We start from the raw sequence: 27,183 nt of genomic DNA, 5'->3' as shown, positions 1-27,183 counted from the left end.
ACTCGAACAGCGCCTCTAGCGGATAGTTAAGGTACCAACATTGCTACCATGAGTCGCCATAGTTAGTAACGTGTAGTTAAATTAAACAACAGTGAATGTAGATTGGCTTTGTCGTTCATTCTTTCCGTACGATAATGGTACCATGAGTTACCAATTTGACAGATGCTATAGTAACGAACTATTACTATAGTAGTTGCGGCACTCACCGACTTTTAGCTTCGTGAGAGCGTAATGTTTTATAAATAATTGAAGTTATTTTCCATTAAAAAATGTTCGGTTGAACAAATATTGGTTGCGATATGTTTGAAACTGCTGCACTCAAAGATGAACGATGAGAACAAAGACATTTCAAAGTGGTATGCGTGAATTAAGTGGAAATCCCCTCAATAATGGAGAATGTTACCTAATTTTGATTTTTAGCACTCCATATTCTCGTTTAAAAATAAAAAATACTGGTGAAAGAATTACTTCGATACGTCAATTAGTTTTCGATTTATAAGTAAAACAAGTTGAAACCGCACGACGCTAGCTCTCGGTGACGGTGTGACGTCACTCTACACTTGCTCAGTCTGGCTCACACAATCCGCTTGCGGTCGCGGGCTCGGTGCGTTGAAATTATTCCTAAATACTTTTAAAAATGTTCAATTCAAATACTAGGAAATCATATGTTGTGCCTAAATGTAATTTAATATTATGTAGGTAAGTACATAAGTAATAATAAATAAGTTCATCTTATAATGAAACAATTTCTAACCGGATTGATCGCGAGTTTATTGATTTTACTGTGGCAGGAAAAATGTAAAATCGATAAGGATGCGATTATTTCGGTTAAAAACTGTTTCATTATAATATGCAGTGATCGTAAATATCTAACATTATTACTTATTATACCTATGTATAATATACTAGAAGCCGCCCACGACTTCGTCCGCATGGAAACCCTTCCCCCGTAAATCCCGATCCTTCGGGAACTCGAGGATAAAAAGTAGTCTATGTGTTATTCTGGGTCTTCAGCTATATATCAAATTTCATCGTAATCGGTTCAGTTAAATTTGCGTGAAAGAGTAACAAACATTCATACATACTTACATACCTACATACTTACATACATACATACGTACATACATACATACATATACAAACATACGTACATAAATACATACGTATACAAACATACATACGTACAATGACAAATGTATGTTATTGTATGTATTACTTATGTACTTATGTATGTACATATGTACATTCTCACAAACTTTCAAATTTATAATATTAAGTAGGATTTCGGAAGCAACAAAACATCTATTTGTTTCACAAATAATTCGCAACCATTATTCCATTTATTTTAGGTAGATTATCCGATTGCCCTTTTTAAAATCCTTTATCCATTTTATTAATCGAATAGTATTTACTATTATTATAAGTTATTTTATACATAAGCGGACGAAAACACAACAAAATACTACGCAAGCTATTACACCTACAACAACGATTGGCGACTTATTACTAAGCGGGACGCGGCCCGCGCGGCGCGGTAATGTAGTATGACGTCACAGCCGCTCACGCGGCTGCTAGCGGGACTCGATATTTTTCGAAACTTTGAATGCTTATAAAATCAAAACTATTCGGTATTTTTGACTGAAACAAAAACTAGTTTATATGTATACATACAGGCTATACTGTGTCAAAATTTCAAGCGATTTGGCATACCTAGTAACATTCTCCATTGTAAAACAAACTTTACAAAACTATAACGACTAACAAAGAAGTGTTTATAGAATTATGTGATTTATTATGTCAACACACGGGTTTAAAATCATCTCAAAGAGTTTCATTAGAATCAAAGGTAAGCTTAACATAAATCTTAGCTCTTTTGTTTTGTTCCGATAACCTCTCAAGAACAAATAAGTTTCTTATACTTTTTCACGCTCACGATGACTACCAGCGTGTTGTTGGGGAGGCGAACCATTTTTTCCCAAGAGGCCACAAGTGTGATCATTGTAAAAGTTACTTCATCTTTAAACCATGCAGTTTTTGCAAACATGTTTATAAAGTTTCCTAGGACGCGGCAGGAAAGAGGATTATTTAAACAAAGGTGAAAATAAAATTAGTTGTTAATTAGAATCCTTGCACTAGCACTAAAACGTAACTGAAGTGTTTTGTTTTGTCCCCGGCAGACAATAAACAAAAAGCAATAACACAAAATCTAAAATACACGAAAACGTACCAAATTATATGTAAGCGACGACTTCTTATTTTTGTTGGTTAATACTACCATATCTATTTGAAACGTGTGTCGTATTTTCTCTCTGTCTGTCTTATGTGAACAGAAGGAGATAGAACTACAACACTCGAGCTTCGTCAAGTTACAGATTGAATGTTGACATTATGTCGCATAACCACAGACTAAAAATCTTACTACGAATGATATAGTTTTAACTATAACGAGAGTAGTTAACGTCAACACAACTCATGGTACGAACATTTAAGCCCACTGTTGTAGTTGCGTTCTCACGTTAACTACTCTAGTTAAGTAAGGTGATTTAACTACGCCAACTCATGGTAGAGCTACTGAAGTGAGCCGAGTAGAGTAGTGTAGTAAGACACTTCGTGTTCGAACTTCGGGACACTTCGAGTCCTTTGACTCGGGCGCAAAAACCGACAACGAATGGAAGTCGTCCGAGGCGAGGCGAAGTTGCACGAAGCGAACCAAAGTGCTCTTTTACACTAACGTATTCGTTCAACTTCGAGCAACTTCGCGAGTAGTGTAGTGCAGGCTTTAAACTCAGTATGATCCTTACAAACTTCCCTTACTTTATTCACATCCATAAATCATGTCATAATCCAAAATAAAATAAATATGAAAAAGTCTAATTTCACTTCGTATAACCTGGGAGTCAAACCCGGGCCGTCGTGATCAGCAGTTGCATCTACTGCCGCCCAGACCACAGAAGTCTACAGAGGCAATAATTACAATATAATATCCTTGCCTTGATTGTACGAATAATTTCGTTTCGACCTACAAGTATATGTTAAAAAAAACAGGAAACAATTACATAAGCGTATAAATCTATATTAAAACTATTATAGGGAAAGTAACAAGTCGTCTGTCTGTTAGAAAATGCTAGTAGTTTATATAACAAAGTACATATATAACGGCGGCGGTTTGCGAGCGAGGCAACCTGCGACCGTAACTTTACTTATGACTTGCTGACCCGCGCAATTTCGCTTGCGTCACATAAGAGAGAATGGGTGAAATTTTGCCCCGTTTTTGTAACATTGTTTACTGTTACTCTGCTCCTATTGGTCGTAGTGAGATGATATATAGCCTATAGCCTTCCTCGATGAATGGGCTATCTAACGCTGAAAGAATTTTTCATATCGGACCAGTAGTTCTTGAGATTAGCGCGTTCAAACAAACAAACAAACAAACTCTTCAGCTTTATAATATTAGTATAGATTAGTAATATTAGTAATTAGTATATTAGTATAGATCTGTCTCCTGTCTCGTTCTCGCTTCCGAACTGTTTCATCTGCATTACCTAAAGTCAAGAAGCGGCCGCAGTCTCTGGTTACAGTCTTTTATCCATATTAAATTAAATAAAAAATTTAAAAAGCAACCGACACAAAATCTTAAATTCCCTTCAAAAAGTAAAAAACTATTTGAGACCCCATCCGAATACATTTGTAGACATTCGGTTAATCTCCCCACTTTCACCCCCTACAACTTTTAAACGGCTCAACCGATTTTCATCAGACATGTCTAAGAACACTTGCACATATGTAAGTCACCTTTAATAATAAATTGAAATCACAGCATCCCTTCGGGAGTTATGATGCCACAGACAGACAGACACGTCAAATTAGAACACCCCTCTTTTTGCGTCGGGGGTTAAAAAAGACAACTCCCGCATGAAGAATTGCTCTAATATCGCGAAGACTTTTACAAACATACAAACAACGACCACGACTAGACCCGTAACAAGTATTTGTGGATCGCACAAATATTAGTTCGTGTGGGAATCGAACCCACGACCTCCCAACGTACGGTAACGTCTAAATACCGTAAACACAGGCAAAGTCGCGTGTAATACCTAGTGAAACAGAAGTGACACGATGACCGTGTCCATTTTATTAGGTACTTATTTGCAAACAATAAGTTTTTGTATATAAATCAGATCATTGTTTTACACTTTCAACCATTCCTTAGTTGAATTACTACACGTTTTGTGTGTTACGTGATATTACAGTTGTTTAATGGTTCACGTTTAATATAAATAGGTAAGATTTTAAAAAATCAAAGATTTATACCTAATAGAAAGATTGTTAAAATTAATTGGCGATTAAAAATAATGGCCAGGAGTTTGTTGCCAGCTCTTTTCATTGGCGCTACCTTTCGAACTGGCGGTGAATTCACTCTCTGTATCATTGACTATCATAATTGTCAGCATTTGACCTATATGAATATATGATTTGATTTTGATTTTTGAAAAGATAGTGTCCCAATTTAGCAAATCTATGTACTAAATTATCAAATACTATTAGACATGTATTTCGTCGCTATAATGAGAGTACTAAATAACTCTGATTTTGGCCAAATTGACCTTTTACCATTTTCGTGATTCCTGAAATATGCCGCATCTTTTGGTCTAACAAACATTCCTATATCTTAACCTAATCTAAATATGTGGTCATTTTTGTAGAAATGGATAAATTGGTTCTTGATTTTTATTATATTTTTGGTTCATTAAGGAAGTTAGATTGATCCATCATAAGATTGAAAGCAATATGCCTAAAGCATAGTATAAAATTGCCGACTGTAAAAATGTTCCCCATTTGTTAGTGATGTCAAAAATAGTGGCAAAAAAGCAGAACCGAAATCGCGAATTTCTCGAAACTTCAAATATTGAGTTATTTAGTTCTCCTATTATAACTATAATTAAAGTATGGGGTTTGACCTATATGATTTGATTTTGATCACGTTAATGAAAATAAAAATATGTTTACGTAATTTTTGTAAATAAATAGTTGTTTGTTGTTTGTCGTATGGTTAGTAACCTAGTGTCAAGTTGTTCAAGCCCGGGAGGCCTTTGACGTGGCTTAACGACTGTTATCTTAGTAGACAACAACCGGGACCGACTTTCAACGTGCCCTCCGAAGCACGGAGACGCCCAGTTCAAATCCCACTATGCGGTCACCCATCTATGGAATGACCGCGCCAATGGTTGCTTAACCCATAGATCGTTTACCGACCGGTGAGCACAACTGGCTATGGGCTAATAAATAGTATAAATGAAGCAGACCGCTTAAATTATTCAATTTCTCATGAAAAAAACACAGTTCAGCTATGTGTTATTGTATTCATATTTATGTTTGTGATTGTACCATGAATTTGCAATATTTTTTTCTTTATTAGGATTGATTCATACTGAAACCAAAATGTCTCCAAGTTTTTATTTTATTTATTTATTTTTAGGTAAGTGGTTAGCCTAGTATCAAAGTCGTATAAGACCTTTGACATGGCTTAACGACTATCATCTTAATTGACATCAACCGGGAGCTTTTATGTGCCCTTCAAAGTTAGTTAACGCTAGTAAAGCTCACTGGTCGGTAAACCGTTAGTAGATTAAGCAACCCTAACGCGGACATTCGACAGATGGGCCGCTTAGTAGCATTTGAGATGAACCCGGTTGTTGATAATGATAACAGATGATAAGCCTTGTAAAGGCCTTCGGGCGGCTTGAACAACTTTAACACCAGGTTGACCACTAACCATATAACGAATAAATGGAGTATCTTGAATGAGCAGATGATTCGATTGTTTTACTTGTTGAAATATCATATGGACAAATAGCCAGAGAGAGAAAGAGAGAGAATATCAAACTGATGGTTGATTCCCGTAAAATGTGAGAATCCCAAAATGATAAATGTGTCATGTCAGGAAAACAAAGAACTTAGGCCATGTTTATTCCGACATTGGAACTAAATATTCATCAATATTCAAATTCCTGATTACACAATACTAATTAATAAAGGTTAACTGAATAATTAACTTAAAACGCCATTGTTTTATATAAGTAGTGAGTATTTTTCGAGTATTGTCATTTGGTAATAAAAAATTGTAGAAAATGGACCCGGCTCAAGTGATAGAGCTGAACGCTCTGAGGTACCAGGAGCCCATGAACGCGGTGATAGAGCGCGGAGACTCCAACGTGCAGCAGTTCTACCGCGACGCCACCGTGTTCCTCACCGGCGGCTCCGGCTTCATCGGGAAACAACTCATTGAGAAACTATTCAGGTAAAATTAGGAATGAGATTTTGCAGTTGTAGATAATCATTTCATGGATGATGCTAATGCCATTTATTAATATCATTGGTAAAAAAATCTATAGAAACAAGATAACCTAAGTTATCAGCTTACTACTTTAACTTAGACTATCAACAAAATCGAAAATTCAAAATCTGTCAGTTTGATAATCTAATCCTCTTCGAATAAATTGAAAATATAAATGTGGATAATTAATAATCTTATTTTATCTTTCTGCCTAGCCATTCGAGAGAAAGCGAAGAAATATATGGATAAAATTAGATATGTTTTTTAAGGCTAGTCATTTTCTGGTTAGATTATCAAGTATTATGTGCGGTTTCTGAAAAAATTTCGTATTTTTCAGATCATGTGCCATAAAGAAGTTATACATGCTGACGAGACCGAAGAAAGGGAAGACAATACAACAAAGACTGGACTCCATGTTCGAAGATCCTGTAAGTAAATCTATTTGACTTTAATATTCAAGGTTACTTCTTATTGGGAAAGGTGATTTGTGTTTTTCGGTTCAAAACTTTAGAGCCAGTTTTACATCTTACACATAATCGTCAGATAGTCTATCTGCTTGATACAGCGACAGCTGTCCCATTGCTGGGCAAGGGTCTCCTCCCAAAATGAGAGAGAGGCTAGGCCTTGAGTCCACCAAGCTGGCCAAGTGCGTGTTCGGGATTTTGCATACCTTAAAGAACTGTTCGAACTCTCAGGCATGCGAAGTTGGATCACGATGTTTTCCTTCACCGTTGGAACAAGTGATAATTATTTCTCATACACAAATAACTTCGAAAAGTCATTGGTGTGTTGCCTCGGGTATAAACTCTGGAACACTTGCCTCAGAGGTGCAATTTCCTTCGATTCTTGTCTGATTTGAGTTTTAAAACATTTAGGAACTAACAATACCCAAAAAAAACTACCTAATTATTTCATCTTTTTACACAGTTATATGAACGTCTACGTAGTAAGCAGCCGAAATTCGCTGATAAAATAATACCAGTGGAAGGAGATGTCACTCAGATCAGACTTGGACTAAATGAGAGGGACTGGGCAAGACTCACTCAGGAGGTAAGACAAATATATAACTGCACGTTTGGCGCAGTGGTTAAATTGGTCACCTTGCCGCAATAACCAAAGCGTGTGGTGGGTTCTAGTCCCACCCGGGATAATTCTTTGTGTTATGAGCACGAGTATTCGTTCTGAGCCTGGCTGTTAATGTATCTATATAAGTATGTATTTAGAAGTATACAACGTGCTGCTCCAATGGCTTATTTCCTTCAACGTATGGGTAGGTATGAGCGTTAAAAATCAAGTAATAAACCAAAAAAATTACATTACGCCACACATACTAAATAAAAAACTTATGTGATCAAAACAGTATCACTCTGTACAAAAATTCATTCATACGTAATACTCCGCCATGACTACAAACTATGACTTACGTGTACGCCGGAGCGGGAACGTCGCAAGGCTCGCTATCGGCGCCGGCGCGTCTCCTGTGACGACACTGACACCTCGTGCGGTGAAAACATAACTACCCACCTACGAGTTATAATCACTTAGGTATTGTTACTTATTAATCATCACTAATCACTTCGAGTATTTGGAAAAGCAATGCACAATGTTTAATTTTTCACGTGTTTGATGAATCTTTTCGACGAAAACAAATCTTTAAACCTTGTTTTTATTCTGTGACCTTGTTGCATACTAACGCACACCTTTGCTAATAGGATACTTATTATTATCTCCTACCGAGTCCAAGAAACGTCTACGGCGTGTATTAGGCACCTTGAAAACAACACAAACACTCACTTCCTATAATAACCTAATAATGATAAATTAAATAACACTATGACGTTCTATCGTAGAAGGTTAACACTTATTATTGAAATGTATTCTTTATTACAAAAAACAGTAACTATTTCTTTTGAATTACACTTAAAACTAAAAGAAAATCTATAAAAAAGCGTCCTTTTTGCGTATTATATCTTAAATTTTAGTATTTAGCGGGCGGAATGCACCGGCGAGTGTTTCAAGGCCACAGGTTCGGGCGGCACTGGCGGAATAGATCAAACGGTGCGGCAACGTCGCGTGCGCCGCTAGGAAAAAGAGGTTTTATTGTAGTAGCATTCTTCCTCATTTTAGTTTCATTGATTCGAATATCATATGACTCGTGAGCCAGGTGAACGAACTTTACTCGAGTTGGTGCTGTGAAAATTTGTTAAAAAAGTTAATTGTTAATAATTCGGTAATTAATAATAATAATACAAATTGTTGTATATTACATGACTAGGGACCCCCTAACTTGCCCATACGTTGAAGGAAATAAACCATTGGTTTAGTCACATTAAAACTAATATTAAAAATTCACGAGAGACTCCAGTATAATATCTATATACACCTGAATAATATTTACCATGTTGAATATAAGAATAATAAATATAATCTATAAGCGGCTCTAAAAAAAGAACTTAATATGCATGCTTCTTTATTTTCTAATTGAAGTACCTACATGTGGTAATAAGGAATGATTTTCAGGTGTCAGTGATATTTCACGTGGCTGCAACCATTCGCTTCGACGAGCCACTACGTAAAGCAACGTTCACCAACCTTCGAGGGACCAGGGAGGTGTTGGTTCTTGCAAAACAATGTGGAAATCTCAAGTAAGTACTGCGTGTAAGTACAGGATTACGCACGGGAAAGACGGCGCGTTCTTCGCTCGAGATTTTACTTCGCGGATTTGATAGATGAGCGCGGCGCATGGTCTTTCCTTTCCCTTTGCACACCCTTTACACGCACGCTCTTTCACGCGCGATTGTTGTTTCACGCGCGAAAGAGCGTGAGTGTAAAGGCACCTAATGTCTGATTTTCCAGGAAATTAATCCACGTGTCCACGGCGTTCTGTCACGCGACTCTCGAACGTACCAACACGGACGTGGCTGAGGAGTTCTACCCGTGCCCCATACCTCCACACACCATGATAGCGCTCGCCGAGGAACTGGATGAAGCTAAAATGAACAATATTACCAAGGGGTAAGTTCTTTAGATATATTATATTAAGTCGGGGAAAAAGTCTTTTTGCATTATATCTACCTAATTTGTATGAACTTGTAATAAAATATATTTGGCTACAAGAATCACAAATGAGTACACGGTTAATTAGGTTTCTTTCAGTGAGCTCGTGAGGTACCCAAATATCGAGCTTTTTTGTGTAGAGAAAAGATTTTATTACAAGTTCATACATTATACTGAATAATATTTTTTTTAAGACCTACAGTCAACCTGGGTAACTTTAAATCATTTGACAGTGGAAATTTGAACTAGTTTCGGCTATTTTTTTGATTTCGATTTTTATAAAATAATCGAAACTAGTTCATATTCCCATTGTCAATGTTACCCAAATGATTCAAAATTACCCAAGTTGACCTTATATATTATTGTACTTTTCCAGTTTGATCGACGGCTGGCCAAATACTTACACGTTCACCAAAGCACTGGCGGAAGAGCTAGTCAGGACATCTTCTGATAACCTACCCGTTTGCGTTGTCAGACCTCCAATTGGTAAGCATTTACTTATCGTGAACTAAGTACGTACTTACGTAAGTTTTAATCCTTCCAGTCTATACTATTTTCTTTCTCTAATCGTCAATATATTTACCTAACCAATGAATGTCCCACTGCTGGGCTTCAGTCTCCCCCTAAAAAAGAAAAGAATTTCAGATTATCATTCTATCCTGCCGGGTATATATTTTTTTGTTTCTGCAAGAACTGTTAAAATATGTTTCAGGCCTGTATTATTTCTTATAGATATAAGATATTTTATACTTCCACTAAGAACTGATCACAATTTTTTTTATTGTATTTCAGTACTGCCAACTTACTATGAACCAAACCCTGGATGGTTGGACGTCAGTACCATTATGGGACCAAGTGGGGTAAGTTAAAAGACGCTAAAGCCAAACTCTTCGATTTCGGTGGTATAACACCAAAGTGGGGTGCTTTTTTACCCATTACTGTCTCACTGCTCGTGGCTTAGTTAACTACAGTCGCGCGGATCGATCTGAGGTTAAGCCACTCTTGCCGAGGTTGTTCTGTGGATGGGTGACCATCTTATACATATCGAGTTCCTCCGTGTTTCGGAAGGCACGAAAATTGTGCGTCCCGGCTGTCATTTTCGAAGATCTTTGAAAATCGTCAACAGTAGTCCGAAGCTTGAAAGTCTGACAACTAGTCTTACCGAACGTATCGTGTTATAACCCGGTTGTGGAGGTCCAATTGGCAGTCGCTCCATGTAAAAAACTGGTATTCAGCTGCATCCGGTGAGACTGGAAGCTGACTCCAACATAGTTTGGAAGAAAGGCTACGTACATAATACTGTCTCCCTGCTGGGTAAATAGTCTTTCAGAAGGAGAGACGATGTTTCAATATAGCGCCACAGAGGCAGTCAAGTTTGCATGTCGTGCACGTCTAATATAATATAATACATTTAACCCATTAATGTCCCAGTGCTGGGCAAGGGTCTCCTCCCGTAATGAGGGAGGGGTTCGACCTTGAGTCCACCACGCTGGCCAAGTGCGGGTTGGGAGCTCTGCATACTTCCAAGAACTGTTTTAAATAATTCTCAGGCATGCAAGGTTTCCTCACGATGTTTTCCTTCACCGTTGGAGCATGTAATAATTATTTCTAATACACACATAACTTCGAAAAGTCATTGGTGTGTTGCCTCAGGTTCGAGCCTCCAACCACTTGTGTGGGAGGTGTCAGCTTATACCACTCGGCTATCACTGCTTTGCATGTATAGCGTCTAAATTAAAGTCTTCATTCTCAGGTTTACCTAGGAGGAGGAATAGGTGTTCTCCGTGTGTTCCACACAGACATTAGCATGGATCTGTACGTGGCGCCTCTGGATTACGTCAACAACGCAATAATTGCTGCCGGCTGGGACTCCACTCTTAAAACTGATGGCACAGATGTCCCTATCTATACTATTAAGAAACCCTTGCGTTATGGTAAATATTTAAAAAAATCCATTTGTATATAGGGATGAAGACTAATGTTTTTTAGTCCATCTAGTAGATTGTGGTAAATTATTACACACATATTTGTAATTTTTGTGCATAATCAAATTATTGCCGCGTTACATTGAGTTGAAAAGTCGCATGACGTCACGTTAGAGTACGAAATGTATCACCGTGACGTCATTAGCCCCCACTACATAACTTTAATGCTTTTTAAGTTAGTCACTTTATTGGTTTTTAATGAAAAATAAAATACGTGTTTAATATTTTTAAATTATCTGACTGGCGGACTTATTATAATTTTTGTTCTGTTACCTTGGAAAGAGAGCTTCGATACAGTAATTAATTAATTATTGATTTCGTATTTCAGGTTTTATAAGTGAAACAATGAGGCGATACCGCGAACAACTCTCGTGCCCCAAATGCGTATGGTGGCCGTATCTGTTCGAAGTCAAGTCCAAGTTCCTTTACTTCCTAATGTCCTGGTACTTCCACTACATACCTGCGTATCTTGTCGATATGGTGGTGGTACCGCTGGGGTTACTGCCGAAGGAAGTCAGTTCGTAAGTATTTTGAAACATATTTCTTAAACATATAAACTAGCTGACCCGCGCAACTTCGCTTGCGTCACATAAGAGATAATGGGTCATAATTTTCCCCGTTTTTTTAACATTTTTTACTGGTACTCTGCTCCTATTGGTCGTAACGTGATGATATATAGCCTATAACCTTCCTCGATAAATGGGCTATCTAAAACAGAAATATTTTTTTTAAATCGGACCAGTATTTCCTGAAATTAGCGCGTTCAAACAAACAAACAAACAATCAAAGAAACAAACTCTTCTGCTTTATAATATTAGTTAGTATAGATAATACCTACTACTTTTCGACTACAGCAGCCATTCTCATTGTTTCCAAGTGTGTCAACACACAACAGGTACAATCTCTATTCCTACGCTCTCATAGTTCGGTGGGATGGTATCCGATGCGACCAGTAGTGGTAGGTTTGACGTAGGACTACGGGCTTCACGTGCTATTTGAGGCACGGAGGTCTGAAACCTCAATTTAACTTTGGACAGTTTGAAATTGAAATTTCTAGACAGGAAGTCTTTTAAGCTTGATCCAGGATACGAACCGGAGATATAATAATATAAGGTCGGGGAAAAAGTCTTTTCGCATTATAGTATGTATGAACTCGTAATAAAATCTTTTCTGTACACAAAAACTCTCGATATTTGGGTACCCCAGGAGCTCACTGAAAGAAACCTAATGAACTGTGTACTCATTTGTGATTCTTGAAGCCAGAGATTTTATAACAAGTTCATACATACTATAATGCGAAAAGACTTTTTCCCCGACCTAATATGTGCAACTGACGCATTTGCAGTTTCATCAAGTACCTAGATTTACGTAAATATCTATAGTAAAAGCAATTTCTCTTTTCAGAATCGTGGACATATTCAAAAAAGTGGACAAACTATCAGACTTATACGATTACTTTATAGCGAACACATGGAATATGAAAGATGATAATTTGCAGAAAATGATAGCGAGGATGAGTGACGCTGACCGAGCTATTTATAACTGTGACGTGAGCACTTTTGACGCCGAGGAATTCATTAAAGTGTGGGGCATTGGCTTAAGGAAGTATATAGTTAAAGATGGTTTAGTGAACACTGCAGAGGGTTTCAAAAAACAGTCTTATTTGAAGATATTACATTTTGTCGTGTTCGGTATTTATACTTATGGCCTTTGGTGGGTTGCGTGTTTGATATTTTCACTTATCAGTAGCGTTTTAGGGATGTTTTTCTAACTGGAATTCTACGATATTATTGCAAAAATGTGATGAGATAGCTGGGATGTTCGTTGCTGTCGACATTTTTAACTAATATTGGTCAAAGTCTGTAGCGTATGCTAAAAATAATGGCAAAAAATACGTTTTTCTTCAATCCAAATGATGAATTAGTACATAAAAGCTACCAAAATGAGTGACTCCGTATGGAAAATGTATGGAATACGTTGATCATACAAACTATGGGAATTCTGTTACATTGCATGATGCTTTACAGACGTCAATGATTAATTCTACCATTGCATGATACATTGCGTGATCGCTCCCGCCCCCTTATAAAATACGAGTAAGAAAACAAGAAATGAATGTAATTTTGCTGAATTTTATGCATATGGTGTTAATATTTACATTCCACGACTTACTATTGTGAAAGTGATTGAATTTTGTTATTAAAGATTTTTATTAAACTGAGTGCCTTACTTACCCCGTTTCTTTCTATTCTTATTACTACAACGTTTTAAAATAAAAAATACAAAATATTACGCGTGACAACTTTTGTCGAAGAATCTTTCTAACTTCATCCATTTTTTTTCATTATCGTCTTCTTTTTTTGCAACTCCACCACTATGATTCACTTATGTGCCGCGGGGAGTTTTACAAACATACAAACAATGGATAAAACCAGACCCGAAGCATTTATTTGTGGATCGCACAAATAATTGTTACGTGTAGGAATCGAACCCACGATCTCCCGGTGCAGTGGTAGTGATCTTAACCACTGCGCCACGGATTTACTTATTAAAAACCTATATTTTATAAATAATTTCTCAAAAGTGCTACATTATTCTGACAAGGGAAAAATCTGTTCTAAACTGTTGGTTATTAAAACATAGGTATATTTGTATAGCATTTATTAACTAAATACATCAATATATAAACAATCTTTTAGCAGTATTTGAATTATCCTTAAAAATACTAATACTGAAAATATATTTCTTTATTCAATGTGTTGCATAGTTAATAATAAAAAACATACTATTTAATTTTAAAGTAAATATAAAACAGCCTATATAAAGAAGGAAGACATTATATTTTACACAATCCTACAAATATTATAAATGCGAAAGTTTGTGAGAATGTATGTATGAATGTTTGTTACTCTTTCACGTAAATACTACTGAACCGATTACGATGAAATTTAGTATATAGGTAGCTGAAGACCCAGAATAACACATAGGCTACAGGATTTACATTACATTAGGCGTATGACAACATGTATGAAAAACGCTTGCTTTAAGAGAAGTTTGTAACTAACCAAGGGATGTTCTTTGGACTATGCTAATCCTCTTGTTTTATGTATGTATGTACAAAATAATAAAGTTGTAATCGGTAAGGTTATTTCCATTAAAATGTTTGTGTTTAAACTGATAAACTAAGCACAAAAAAGTTAATCGATTTTTTATAATTTCAAATCGTTATTTCGCGGTCTTTAAAAGGCGGCGAGGTCTTTAAAACGTATGGTGATAAATGGCTAAATAGGGAGACATAGGGTGTTAAATTTTGTTCATAATTCGTAGATAAAATATAATGTAAGTATGTGTTTCTATATTATTATCTATGCAACACATTATTAACACTAAACTCTCACTTTTGTTAAAACGGTACAACTATTCAGATCTGCGTATTTAACAAAAACATTATTGTTTATAACATTACAAGTGGAAGTTAAATTCATGATTAATATAACTGCCATTTTATATTGTTAAAAAAAAAATTCTAATATACGGTATTTACATAGGTTTCTAAAGCCCCTTTTTATTGCATTTATTTACCTCAAAATTATGTTTGGAAAACCTTTTAAAAGTTATACATGGCAACATTTTTCACGAGTAGTAAACACAGTATTGCCACTGTAGAAAAACGGTGTACATTTTTCTTTGCTGCTAAAAATAAGCTTTAAAGTACCAATTTTTACGTAAGTTTTTCAGAAAAATAAATAATCATTTACTTAACTCCCACTTTTTCAAACAAACAATAAAATTAGCGCCTAATTTAGGCCAGAAACTGTAACTATCGGACACCAATTAACTATTTATTGTATAAATATAAAACACTATATAAAATTTCACTTTGAACATAGCGGCCGAGGGAGAGACGAATGATTTAATATCACTTTACAACCATAATTTCTCTTAGAAACTTAAACAGAATTGTGACATTATTTAATAAGCATATATGACACATTGAATGATAACTTATTTTTTTAAAAAAGCACATCTGAGACGCAACTAAAACTTGTATCTAACGCAACCCATACGCAATTAAAACGTATACACAACGCAACTGCAACCTGTTTGCAGCACGTTGTAAACATGCATATGACAACAAAAATGCGTATACAGCGAAACGAAAGTTTAAGTTGCATTAGCCCCTTCGTACACAAGGCTACGGAAATCTCCGATACTCAACTACAATTAGTTACATTGACCGCCACGGGCTATACTCGACAAATCAGAAAGTACTTACGACGCTATATTTTTGTCGATATTTGCCGACTAAAGCGTCGTGAGCACGTTCTGGTTTGTCGAGTATAGCCCGTGGCGGGCAAAGAGTTAAATACAGTCGGCGACGCGACTTGTGTACTAACCTCAATAGATTTGAAGACTTGCGTATCCTTGTGAATGAAGGGCCAATATTCAGGTATTTTATTAACAAAGTCTTGTTACTTTTTCTTGTCTTTATCACTCGTTATATGGGGTCGGCACAACTGTCTGACATCAACCTTTCCTGCGAATAGTACCTAAGCAACTTTTTATAAAAATGTTACCGTAATTTAATAAAGTTTCGTATTGAAATCACTCGTCCCAAGCCTCAAACCGCCATAGATTTAATATTTCGATCGATTTATTGCTTACATTTTCATATACGGACACAAATTATTTTATAATTAAAGCAATATTAATTTTAGTGGTTCATAAGGCGAGTGAAACATAATTAATAGTCAGCCATTTTCAATATTCTATCAGAGTTTACAGATAGATTGGCATTGCTATCTTAGGTTGCATTGCTACCTTAGATTATAACAACAAAGTCACCTCTTTCAAAACAATAATAATAATGTATTATTTATTGGATAGGAGCTCGTGTCACCGAAGGGTATCGTGTTATAACCCAGGTAACTGGGTTGTGGAGGTCTGATAGACAGTCGCTCCATGTAAAACACTGGTATTCAGCTGCATCCGGTGAGACTGGAAGCCGACTCCAACATAGTTGGAAGAAAGGCTAGGTTTCAATTATTTATTGGATAGCTTATTGTTTTAATTACGTGAATTACTACTACTTTTTCTTACTAAAATAATATATATTAGGGATTTTAAGTAAGTAATTATTATATTTCACTCACCTCATAACCACTGCACACAAACTATTTATAATATTAAAGCAATTTGTAATCGACTGTACACCTCCCATATATTTATGGACATAATAAACGTTATTTCTCTCTCGTTCTTTTATTACAAGGAGAAAAGGGATAGAGGTATACGATTTTAGTTTTATAGAATGGTAGTGCCATTTTAATATACTGGTTATAAACTAGGTGAGTCATGCGGCTCTGCTCACGTGTAAATAGATTTTTTAGTATTTTTATTTTCAATCTTTTGTTTTTCTCGAGATTGAGACCGTTCCTTACCTTAGAAAAATTATGACAATGTTGTTTACTTTCAAATCCAAACTGCTGAACTGATTTTGATAACATTTAGTGGTTATTAAGACGACTTTATTTAATAAAGGGAGAGCGAAGCCGCGCATGTTATCTAGTTGTTAAGATCTCTGAAATCACTCAAGCAAATTTATGAATTATTTCGCTAATAGAAGACTATAATAAAAGGTAAAGAAAAATCTTTTATTCCGAGCAAAGTTACGAGTAAAGGCTAGTATGTAAAAAAGTTTTTTTAATATAACAACAGATGGCACTAGTATCCCTATAAAACTAAAATCGCATCACGAAATAACATTTTTCATACAAAGACAATAACATACATTTCACAAAAAATATACTTAAAAATATTACATTTTGTCCTGTGGCATAAAAAACAGTTTAGTAACATACACAAAAAAACATACTAAAAAACTAACTAACTATAATATTAAAGCATTTAGTAACCAAATCGCCGACATTCACTAAAAACTTACAATATTACTAAAACTAAAACTACTAGACGAATTTGTACTAAAGTGTCGAAAATAGACGGCTTTAAAGAAAATTAGTTTTATTGTTACTTCGAATGAAAAATCGTTATTTTTATACTAGCAGACTGACTTCTTCCGGGTTTAGTACATATTAATCCCGTTGATTTAATTACTGTGGGAATTTTGACCCCATCCATATAAATATTCTACTTTTAGGATTTCGTCCCCAAAGGGTAAAACTGGAACCCTATTACTAATTATATAAACAAAGCCATTAGCTAAAACTAGTGAAAAAATAACGAATTTTCATTCGATCTTTCCGTTTCCCTTCAACAATAATATTTCATAATTTTGAAACCCAAAAAAAATACTTTTGCGATTTTTGTACGAATAAAAATACGTAAAATCTTAAAGCATTACTTTTTTACAGAGTGCTTTTGAAATATACATCAAAAATGTCAACTTGCACACCAAATAATTACATAAATATAGTTATTTTTACATTGTAATAACGGCAAGATATAAAAGCTTTAAAATAAAGCTCATTAAGTCCCCAAACCCGCACTTGGCCAGCGTGGTGGACTCAAGGCCTAACCCCTCCCCCTCGTTTCGGAGGAGACCCTTGCCTTGCCGTGGGACAGAAATGGGTTAACAAAAAAATTACTGTACCTTTTTAAGCAAAACTATTGCGTATAAGCTCACTCTTTTTGAAAGACGTGCACGATAGTATACGCATATTATTATTTTAAAACGCAGATTTATATAGCAATTTGGCTTCAGTCAAGATTGAAGTTACGGTAGACATTTTTCACATATTTAAGTTTGTCCAAAGCCCAATGAAAGCCAGTGAAGGCGCGGCGAATGTACTGATGATAAATATAATAAGAAATAAATCAAATAAAAATAATCTTTAATTTGAATAGCATTTGGATTAAAATGGCATGCCGGAACTCGACTTTACAGCGGCGCGTTGCCATATTTTAATCCACATGTGGCAGGATTATCATTGATTTAATAAAAAAAATTGGGAAGAATATTCGGTCACTTGATTCCAACCAAAGCAGAGCTTATAACCAAATAACTGATAAACATACTTATATCCCCCTAAAACATGCTTATATAGAAAAATTCACAACTAGGCTCAGAACAGATACTCGTGCTCATCACACAAAGATTTGTTCCGGGTGGGATTCGAGCTTGCCACACGCGGCGCTACGGTTATTGCGGCGATGTGACCATGCTTAGTACTTCGGCAAACTTGCAGTTATAACTGTACTTTTATTTCTTGCCTTATTACAAGTAAATATATAATAGTATATTTATTTACACATAGAATATCACAACACCTATACACGTTTAAAAGATAAAAAATTGTGCACCTTGTCATTTGAATCATCCGATCCCCTTTAAATTCATTTCTTCATACAAATGTTTGTTTTTATTTACAATATATTTATATAATGGTCGCAACATCTAAACCTTAGTAAAATGTATAACATTTTAACTATTACTAGTTACTCGACTGTAATAAGAGGGTTATGTTATTTTTACAAACTTAAGTTAAAACCGCTATTATACTAGTGTTTTACTAGCATTGGCGATTCTCAAACGTTTACGCAGCGTTAACGTCGCGTTAACGTCGCGTTAACGCAACGTTGCCGTCGCGTTTGTTGACAACGGGTACAATCATGCCGTCCTGCTCTGCCCGTATGCCTCAAATCACGGAATACCTAACACAAAAGGAAAGGGCATGTGGGCGTGGCGCGCGAGCCATATGAAGTATGTGTAGCTATACCTACCCTAGTACTAACCTAAGAGATGACACTAAAAGCACGTAGATACAATTCCGACATAAAGCACAAAGTATTAGTGCAAAATACGACTTTGTCATTGAAATATGGTTGGTCATATTAATTTGTAATAGTCGTTTCTTCCTTTGCATATTTCAGTGTGCGTTAAATGTTATCGGCTGAGTTTGGCGACAGCCATCTTCAATGAAATATTATGACATGCCCTTTAACATATATTATGCGCGACGTTAACGTCGTTGCCACGCGACGGTTACGCTGCGTAAACGTTAGAAAGACGCCAACGCTCGTAAAACGCTAGTTGGATAGCCTTAATGTCATGGTTTTTAAATGTCCCTATACAATAAATTTTTATTCTCTCGTATTTTTGACGGGCTGTCAAAATCTCCTATCCTGTTATTTAAACTAACTTTACACAGATTTAAGAGGCTAAATTATTATTTTATTAGACGTAGTGTCAAAATTTTGAAACACATTCGCATAATTTCTTGAAGGTCTCACAACTCAATAAATCTTAGATAACCTATCTGCTGGATAAAGTGACTGTATGAAAACCACTGTTAAAAATACCATTTGTTAAGCAATCTGAGAGATATCTAACCCCCAACTTCTGAGGTACATTTAGCGGTAGTTTATCTAATACATGTTCGCGTTAATTCCCGTATCCTATTATATATTAAACATGCAACGCGAGAGTTTAAAAGTTATAATTTAATTAACTACTCCTCAAATTGTTCTTTTGTTAATTTTGTGCGCGTATATTTTTGACAGACTGACAAAATTATCTTTTTATTATTAGATGTTAGACATTTACTCATAGATATACATTAGACCGGGTGCAGCACGGTCGTTCTAAGCTTTCAGTGCGTACAAAATTCAGGATTGAAAAAATGGGCCAATGGGGAAAATTATTTAAAACATCAAAGATGTCATTATTTCTTGAAAGGAAACATACTTATATTTCTAAACATAAATAAAACAGTATTTAAAGATATTCAACCAATTTTGGTTAAAGTAAAATTTAATCAAACATTTTTGAATGTGTGAGGGATGTTTATTTTAAATAATAAAAGATCTTTGACAGTCGTTAACAGTAGTCAGAAGCTTGAAAATCTGACAACCAGTCTTACCGAGGGGAATCGTGTTATAACCCAGGTAATTGGGTTGCGGAGGTCAGATAGGCAGTCGCTCCATGTAAAACACTGGTATTCAGCTGCGTCCGGTGAGACTGGAGGACTCCTCCAATATATTGGAAGAAAGGCTAGGCTGATATATAATCATAAATTGCAATGTTATATACTGTGTACGCACCATAATAGCTTTCACAGCATCGGTCAAATGTATTTCTATTTAATTTCACCAATAAACTGTTTTATGTACTCTAATACATTTAATAGTCATATAAAAAAAACATTTTTTCTTTATCTTCAATTATTTTTTAACGAATTTTCCAATAAATCTTATTATGAGGGTTTTAAGACCGAATATACAAAAAAAATCTTTTGTTTTTCATATTAAAAATTTCACTTTTCCATACTAATATTTTATTTTATTCCTAAATTTATAGGCAGATCTATTTTTTATTCAAATGCGAGCGAAACCGTTAGAAACAACTAGCTAACAACGACTTCTATTTACTAATATGTATGTATAAGTATAATGATTTAACCGTTCTTGAAGGTATACAAAATCCCCAACCCGCACTTGGCCAGCGTGGTGGACTCAAGGCCTAACCCCTCCCTCATTACGGGAGGAGACCCTTGCCTTATAGGACATTAATGTGTGAAATTTATTTTATTTATATGGGTGTACTATTTTGAGAGTTGTCACTATTAGATTAATTATTTACACGTATTTTATTTACATTTAAAAGTTATAGCTGTTTTCAAAGTGTATCTCGAGACGTGAAATCGCCTGTGTGATTTAAATTAATTTGTATAGAAAACAAACAATATGCACATATATAATAATATAAAATTTTCCATTTTTTTATGAACATATTTAACAACAGCCTGTATTTTTATACAGTATGTTCATAAAAGCAATCAAATTTTGATAACTTTAACCAACTTGGAAAAAAGAGCTTTTGTATTATACCTTAAGTATACAAATACCTATATTATTTATCCAATTTCTACCACAATTTAGCCGACTTAAAAAAGAGGTATTCGTATTCTCACTTATTTTAAACACATATAGTACATTTTAAATTTTGTCCCTTTTTTAACCGACTTAAAAATATGCTGATATTATTTTCTATTTCTATTTCACAGAAACTATACACAGGAAATATTATTAAGCGGCTTTAAACGGTAGTATAATTCTATTAAATTTTTTATTTGAAATTTTAACTATTATAATCTATTTTCGGGTAAAAATAATATTTAATTTACATTTATATTTATTACTAAAACGATCACTTTTAAGCTTTATGTAAAATGTTCATACGAATTCAAAATTTATATTATCACAAAATCGCATTTTTTTGTTCATGATGTACTCAACTTTTAATGGAAGTAAGACGTAAGTTACATCAAATGTCAGATCACTTAAGACTTTTTTGCCCAAGAAGACTGTTTTATTTTTAAAAAGACAACCCCCGTACTAAGAATTGCTCTTGTGTCGCGGGGACTTTTACAAACATACAAACAACGGACACAAAGTACAACCAGACCCGAATCAACTATTTGTGGATCGCACAAATACTTGTTCCGTGTGGGAATCAAACCCAATACCTCCCGACGCAACGGTAGTGGCATTTTTATCCTGAGAGTTTAAAAAAATCAATACATTTTAAATGAAGTCACAACTTTAGTATCAAAATGTCATAAGTCAATACAAACACAACATTACTTACGTCGTTCTTACATCAAGATCCTTGTCAATGAAGTCTAGTTTTACATAATGTTCTTATATACTATTATATAAGTATATATCTACGAGTCTAAGAGGTCGCTCGTGGTTGTGGGGTTCTCTATTGCTTAGTAGCTTACAATTTACATTTATTTACTGGTTTATACCTGCAACAAGTAAATATAGTAAATATTTTGTTTAAATTGTATGTACCTTAAAATAATTTATATTAGTGTTCGAAAGGAGATCATTTTCGAGTAGTGGGACAATAATGGGTAATAAAATATTAATTTGAAAAGTAAACATTTTATATAAGATTTTTGAAGATACAAGGATGTGAACGAGCACGCACGCACGTACGCATGTACGTATGTACGTATGTTCGCAGTTACGCATATGCACAAGCGCGCTTTGCATGGCAGTGACGTCATAGACACATAGGGGTTTTATGTTATGATGTTAACGCTATTTAATAATATTAAAGACATTTCTTTACAAAATGTGTAGTTTATACAAAAACAGTCTGCAAATAAATAAATAAAATAAATAAATAAATATCATTGGACAACTCACACACGGTATTTGATTCCAAACTAAGCAGAGCTTGTAAATATTGTAAATATTATAACTACGCATATAGCTTGTCATCACCATTGCATAGCCTGTCATATTTGCTCGGGTAAGTCAGTTCAATTCAGAAGAATTTTTATGTCAGATTCACAAACAACAGTTTGAATAACATTTTGTGTTAGTTGTCTGTTTGTATATAAATATGTTTTCTGTTAATGACAGTAGTTTATAAGGTAGTATCTCACCATGAAGATGACTTATATTAAATCATCTTCAAACTCCTCTAGCTAGGTGTCCTGTCCCGTACAATATAACGTCGGCTGTCGGTGTACTCCTGTAACAAAACAATTATTCATTTAAAACATATTATAATACTATGTAGATTTTCTATGGTCTCTGCCTACCCCTACGGGAAGGCGTGATCTTATGTTTGTATGTATTTTTTCGCATTTTATTAAGATAAAAATGCAATGGTTTTTTTATATAATCATAATTTACAGAAATAGCAGAATAGTTCGTATATTTGCTTTTCCTACTAATATTATATATTATGCGAAAGTTTGTGAGAATGTATGAATGTATGTATGGATGTTTCTTTGAAGGATCCCGGAGTACCCGAGGGATCGGGATTTCACGGGATAAAAAGTAGCCTATGTGTTATTCTCGGTCTTCAGCTACCTACATACCAAATTTCATCGTAATCGGTTCAGTATTTGTACAATGTAACATACCAGTATACCGGTGCGCGTCACACGTGTCAGGATGATCCGGGTCGGGAGGGGGGGCGCGCGTGAGAGCCTCGTCCCCCCCCGGCAGACACGTCTCCACCATCGCCTCTAAGCAGTTCACGAACAACTCGCTACTCTCTGCTGTGCATTGATTCTGAAAAATATATCTTATATAATAAAATTTCCATGTCACAATGTTAGTTACCGTACTACGAAACGGCTTGATTGATTCTCATGAAATTTTGTGAGCATATTGAGTAGGTCAGCCAACATTAATTTTTCATACCTTAGTTTGTCTATCCAATAACGTTTTTTTTATATGAGTTTAAACGCTATTGATTAAATAAACTACCGCTAAATGTATTCAGAAACCAGGGGTGAGTGACACTATCGCTAAACTAACGTTTGCGGGTCAGCTAGTAATTATATAAGAACCAAAGAGGCGAGGGCGGTAGTGTACCCCACGGCTGACCAAGAGGTCCCAGGTTCGATTCCCAGGTTAGATTAAGTGTTATTCATATCTTTCAAAATATTATATTATATTATTCTCAATAGTAGGCCTAAGTTACTCACTTTAGTGAAAGGTCCTGCAAATCGCCACAGGCCGCCGAAGCCGCAGCTTTGCATGTAATGTAACTGCTGCTGACTCGCGTCTTCACTCGCTATCATGTTCTGAAACACAATACACATATAAAAATCTGTACAAATAAAAATAACATAATGTCAATAAACATTTAATTTTGTCATTCGATAGCCATATTATTTGTTATCCCTCCAAAGCTACAGAATGGAAAAGATCAGGGTTAGAGTGCTATAGCCCGGGTAACAAAATTGTAGGATTACTGTCAAAAATCCATCCACGACCTCGGCACGCGTAGCTTAACGCAAAAGATCGATCTGCGTGGCTGTTATTACTTTGCCACGAGTTCTTTAACCCTTTGACCGCCACGGTCGGCTATACTCGACAAATCAGAAAGTGCTCACGACGATTTCGTTGGCAAATATAGTGTCGTGAGCACGTTCTGATTTGTCGAGTATAGCCGACCGTGGCGGTCAAAGGGTAAATCACTTTACAAACATAAAGTTTTAAAGAAAAGATCGACACCATTTTTGGTGTACTAATAATTATGTAACCCCCAACCCGCACTTGGCCAGCGTGGTGGACTCAAGGCCTAACACCTCCCTCATTACGGGAGGAGACCCTTGCCCAGCAGTGGGACAGTAATGGGTTAAATTTATTTTTATTTATTTAGTAAATATAGTCTAAGTTCTTACCTGTATAATACTCTGGACGGCACTGAGTATTACTTGGTCGTGACAGTGCATCAACACGTGGTTGATCTTCATGTCCAGTAGACTGTGACTGAAATACAAAAGACACCGATGAACAACATAGTTTAGAATTAAACATTTATTACTGCTAAACTGCATATATTATTGTATAATGACACATCCTGTATCTGTTCAAGTGTGTTAGTTTTATGATAACATTGCATCGTGTAAAAGTCTATAAAACTTTCATTTCATAAAGATAATGTCTTTATATCACGTAATACTTACATAACTGGGAACACTTTGGGAAACACGACAGATCCCTCCGCTAAATACTGATACAGTATTCTTATTTCATTCTCATCTGCAAAACAAAATAACAATGAATTCAAAAGTTGCTATTGCTTAACGTAGGAAGCCACGGGGACCACACAATGTTAAATGGCCTGTGCTACATTGGTGGATTATATTAAAATGGTCTGGAAATTGAGTTCGAAAAAACACTGACCACCTTTGAACGCAAGCTAGGATAATTTTTGCAACGATTTTTTATACAATAATTAAAATTAAATAAACATACATACATACATAATATCAAGTAGACAAAATGTTATTTTTGCATCGTTTTTTTTATACACTGATAAAAATAAACTGAATACATAATATCATGCCTGTTTTACACGAAGGTGTCGGCAGAGGTGTAAATACAAATAAAATCAAGTAGACCAACTAAAATGTTCCCGTGACCAGAATGCTGGCATTTTCTTGGGACAAAGGTTAAGCATTGCCATACGACGTGGCAATGCTGCCAGCATTCTGGGAACGTTCCCGATAGACAGCGATGTGGAGGAGTACTACGACGCGTAGCGCGCTTTCCTTCTTTTATATTTTTTTGATATATTTGTTTTTTTTTGTCAATGTGTATATACATATAGTGTTCATTTTAATAATCTAATGTAAATATATAGTCATATAAGTTCTGTCCTGTAAAATAATTACTAAAATGTTGGAAAAAGTTTGCTACTTATTCATACAAAATGGTTCCTTACCTGTAGTATATTTCACAAGGGTAGCTAGTACGGTCAATACTAATGCTTGTGTTGTGAAGTCTGACAATACTAGCGGGTCTAGTAGACTGTTGCTGTCTGGACTGTTCGTGTCCTTGTCTGTTGACGCTTGCTGAACACACCAATAAAAAAAAAAAAATATTTAATATACAAAATATAGAATCATAGAAATTATACTCAATAGAGAAAGCATTGTTTTTTAAAATACTTTGTTATATACAATTTCTCTTCCCTTTAAATCGTGTCTCGAACTATGTGCATGCCAGTTGTTAATTAGAATAAAATGAAAAATGGATCCAAAATGGATCCCAAAATCTAGATTTTATATTTTTAATTCTATCGTTATGTTCCTGTTCATAAACATAGTAGATAAGCCAAATATTGAAAATAAAAAAGATCATGTATTAATGGAGAATATTCATTTTCAAAAACCTGATGACTGTAAATAATCTACCTACTCTACTACATTATATTATGTACTATCAACAGGAGTCATATACAATTGTGAAGTCAGCATTTTAACACATTACTCAGGTAAATACAAACTTTCTTAATAGGTTAGTAAGATACGATACCTTTAAGGTAGGTTATTAAGTATAATAAAATAGACCCTGTATTTAAGTTTACTCATCGAATTAGACAAATAAAGTGAATAGCCTCGATTCCAACAAACTTGTTCTGCTTCATTTATATCCAAACATTTTCTTTTAAAGTCCGTTGGTTACGACTACTACGCTACTACGGATTACGGGTGTAATTCGTCTTTTTACGTTAATAACAACAAAAAAACTATCTATTCTAATTTCTATATATTCTATTAAAATAAATCTAACTTCTACATTAAAATAGACATTTTACCTTAGTTGAACTCTCAGGATAGTCGCTATCTCCAGACTTCGTGGAAGCTGGTCTTCCATCAGTGTCGTCCATGCTGCCTGGTGACCCTCGCCCGTCGTCTTCCACGATCTGTACATCACAATATTCACAATAAACAATAAAAACATGAATGGCTGTAAAAAGGTGAATATACAACACAACGTATTTGTCTTTAAGTAAGTGAATAATAAATAAAAAAAACGCGAAAAGTTAAGCAACGTATTTCATAGATGGCTGATAAAAAATGCTGTATTAAATAAAATATATAATTATTCTCCAGGGTTTCTCTAGGTGACTGAAGGCAACAAACCAATCACCTTGCATAATTGTGCATAGAAAATAGATTTTATTAATTATTCTAACGATAAAAGAAAACTTTGGCGCAATTTCAATCTCTTTAGATTTACATTTACAGTTTTTGGCATGTAAAATCCACCACTGTATTTCACCAGCGTTGTTGACTCAAAACCTTTAACCCTTTTACCAAAGATGAGACTTTCGCCCAGTAGTGGGATAGTAATACAAGTTTATATTTAAATTAACTTACCCCACTGACATCAAACCCGCTATCAGCATCCAGTTCATTCTTAGCCGCGTCGCCAGTAGCGCCATGCTGCATGCTGTGTGCTCGACCTTCGCTATCCTGTTCCATTAGAGCCATGTTAGTATGTGTGCGAGCGAGATGAACATAC

The 27,183-nt window shown here is 35.2% G+C and overlaps 2 protein-coding genes across 16 annotated transcripts in view; one reads left to right on the top strand and one right to left on the bottom strand.

The window, feature by feature from the left end:
• The first annotated feature begins 4,186 nt into the window (after positions 1 to 4,186).
• LOC142984908 (fatty acyl-CoA reductase wat-like) lies at positions 4,187 to 13,587 on the top strand. Its single transcript, XM_076132788.1, has 11 exons — positions 4,187 to 4,281; positions 6,126 to 6,298; positions 6,672 to 6,762; positions 7,262 to 7,384; positions 8,855 to 8,979; positions 9,191 to 9,349; positions 9,768 to 9,877; positions 10,184 to 10,251; positions 11,145 to 11,325; positions 11,705 to 11,897; positions 12,781 to 13,587. The coding sequence occupies exons 2-11, from the start codon at positions 6,129 to 6,131 to the stop codon at positions 13,145 to 13,147; spliced, it is 1,587 nt and encodes a 528-aa protein (XP_075988903.1). The 5' UTR covers positions 4,187 to 4,281; positions 6,126 to 6,128; the 3' UTR covers positions 13,148 to 13,587.
• A 442-nt stretch (positions 13,588 to 14,029) lies between these two features.
• Nf1 (neurofibromin 1) overlaps positions 14,030 to 27,183 on the bottom strand; it is an 82,769-nt gene continuing 69,615 nt past the window's right edge. For all 15 annotated transcript variants that reach the window (XM_076132522.1, XM_076132533.1, XM_076132530.1 and 12 more), the window contains 9 exons: positions 27,039 to 27,134; positions 26,474 to 26,581; positions 25,598 to 25,727; positions 24,837 to 24,912; positions 24,552 to 24,639; positions 23,850 to 23,948; positions 23,280 to 23,430; positions 22,794 to 22,882; positions 14,030 to 22,145 (listed from right to left, as the gene is read on the bottom strand). In XM_076132522.1, the coding sequence (XP_075988637.1) occupies positions 22,836 to 22,882; positions 23,280 to 23,430; positions 23,850 to 23,948; positions 24,552 to 24,639; positions 24,837 to 24,912; positions 25,598 to 25,727; positions 26,474 to 26,581; positions 27,039 to 27,134 (795 nt within the window). In that variant the 3' untranslated portion in view covers positions 14,030 to 22,145; positions 22,794 to 22,835. The remainder of the gene's footprint in view (positions 22,146 to 22,793; positions 22,883 to 23,279; positions 23,431 to 23,849; positions 23,949 to 24,551; positions 24,640 to 24,836; positions 24,913 to 25,597; positions 25,728 to 26,473; positions 26,582 to 27,038; positions 27,135 to 27,183) is intronic.

Source organism: Anticarsia gemmatalis, chromosome 28, assembly GCF_050436995.1.
Source record: "Anticarsia gemmatalis isolate Benzon Research Colony breed Stoneville strain chromosome 28, ilAntGemm2 primary, whole genome shotgun sequence".
NCBI lineage: Eukaryota > Metazoa > Arthropoda > Insecta > Lepidoptera > Erebidae > Anticarsia > Anticarsia gemmatalis.
Note: the sequence above shows the minus strand (reverse complement) of the source record. Positions and strands in the feature narration are given on the sequence as shown.

Bases quoted from the DNA above. Each gene is read 5' to 3' on its own strand.
- LOC142984908 (XM_076132788.1), top strand. From the start codon at position 6,129: ATGGACCCGGCTCAAGTGATAGAGCTGAACGCTCTGAGGTACCAGGAG. The intron at 10,252-11,144 runs GTAAGTTAAAAG...CTTCATTCTCAG, and splicing joins CCATTATGGGACCAAGTGGG to GTTTACCTAGGAGGAGGAAT. The intron at 11,898-12,780 runs GTAAGTATTTTG...TTCTCTTTTCAG, and splicing joins CTGCCGAAGGAAGTCAGTTC to AATCGTGGACATATTCAAAA.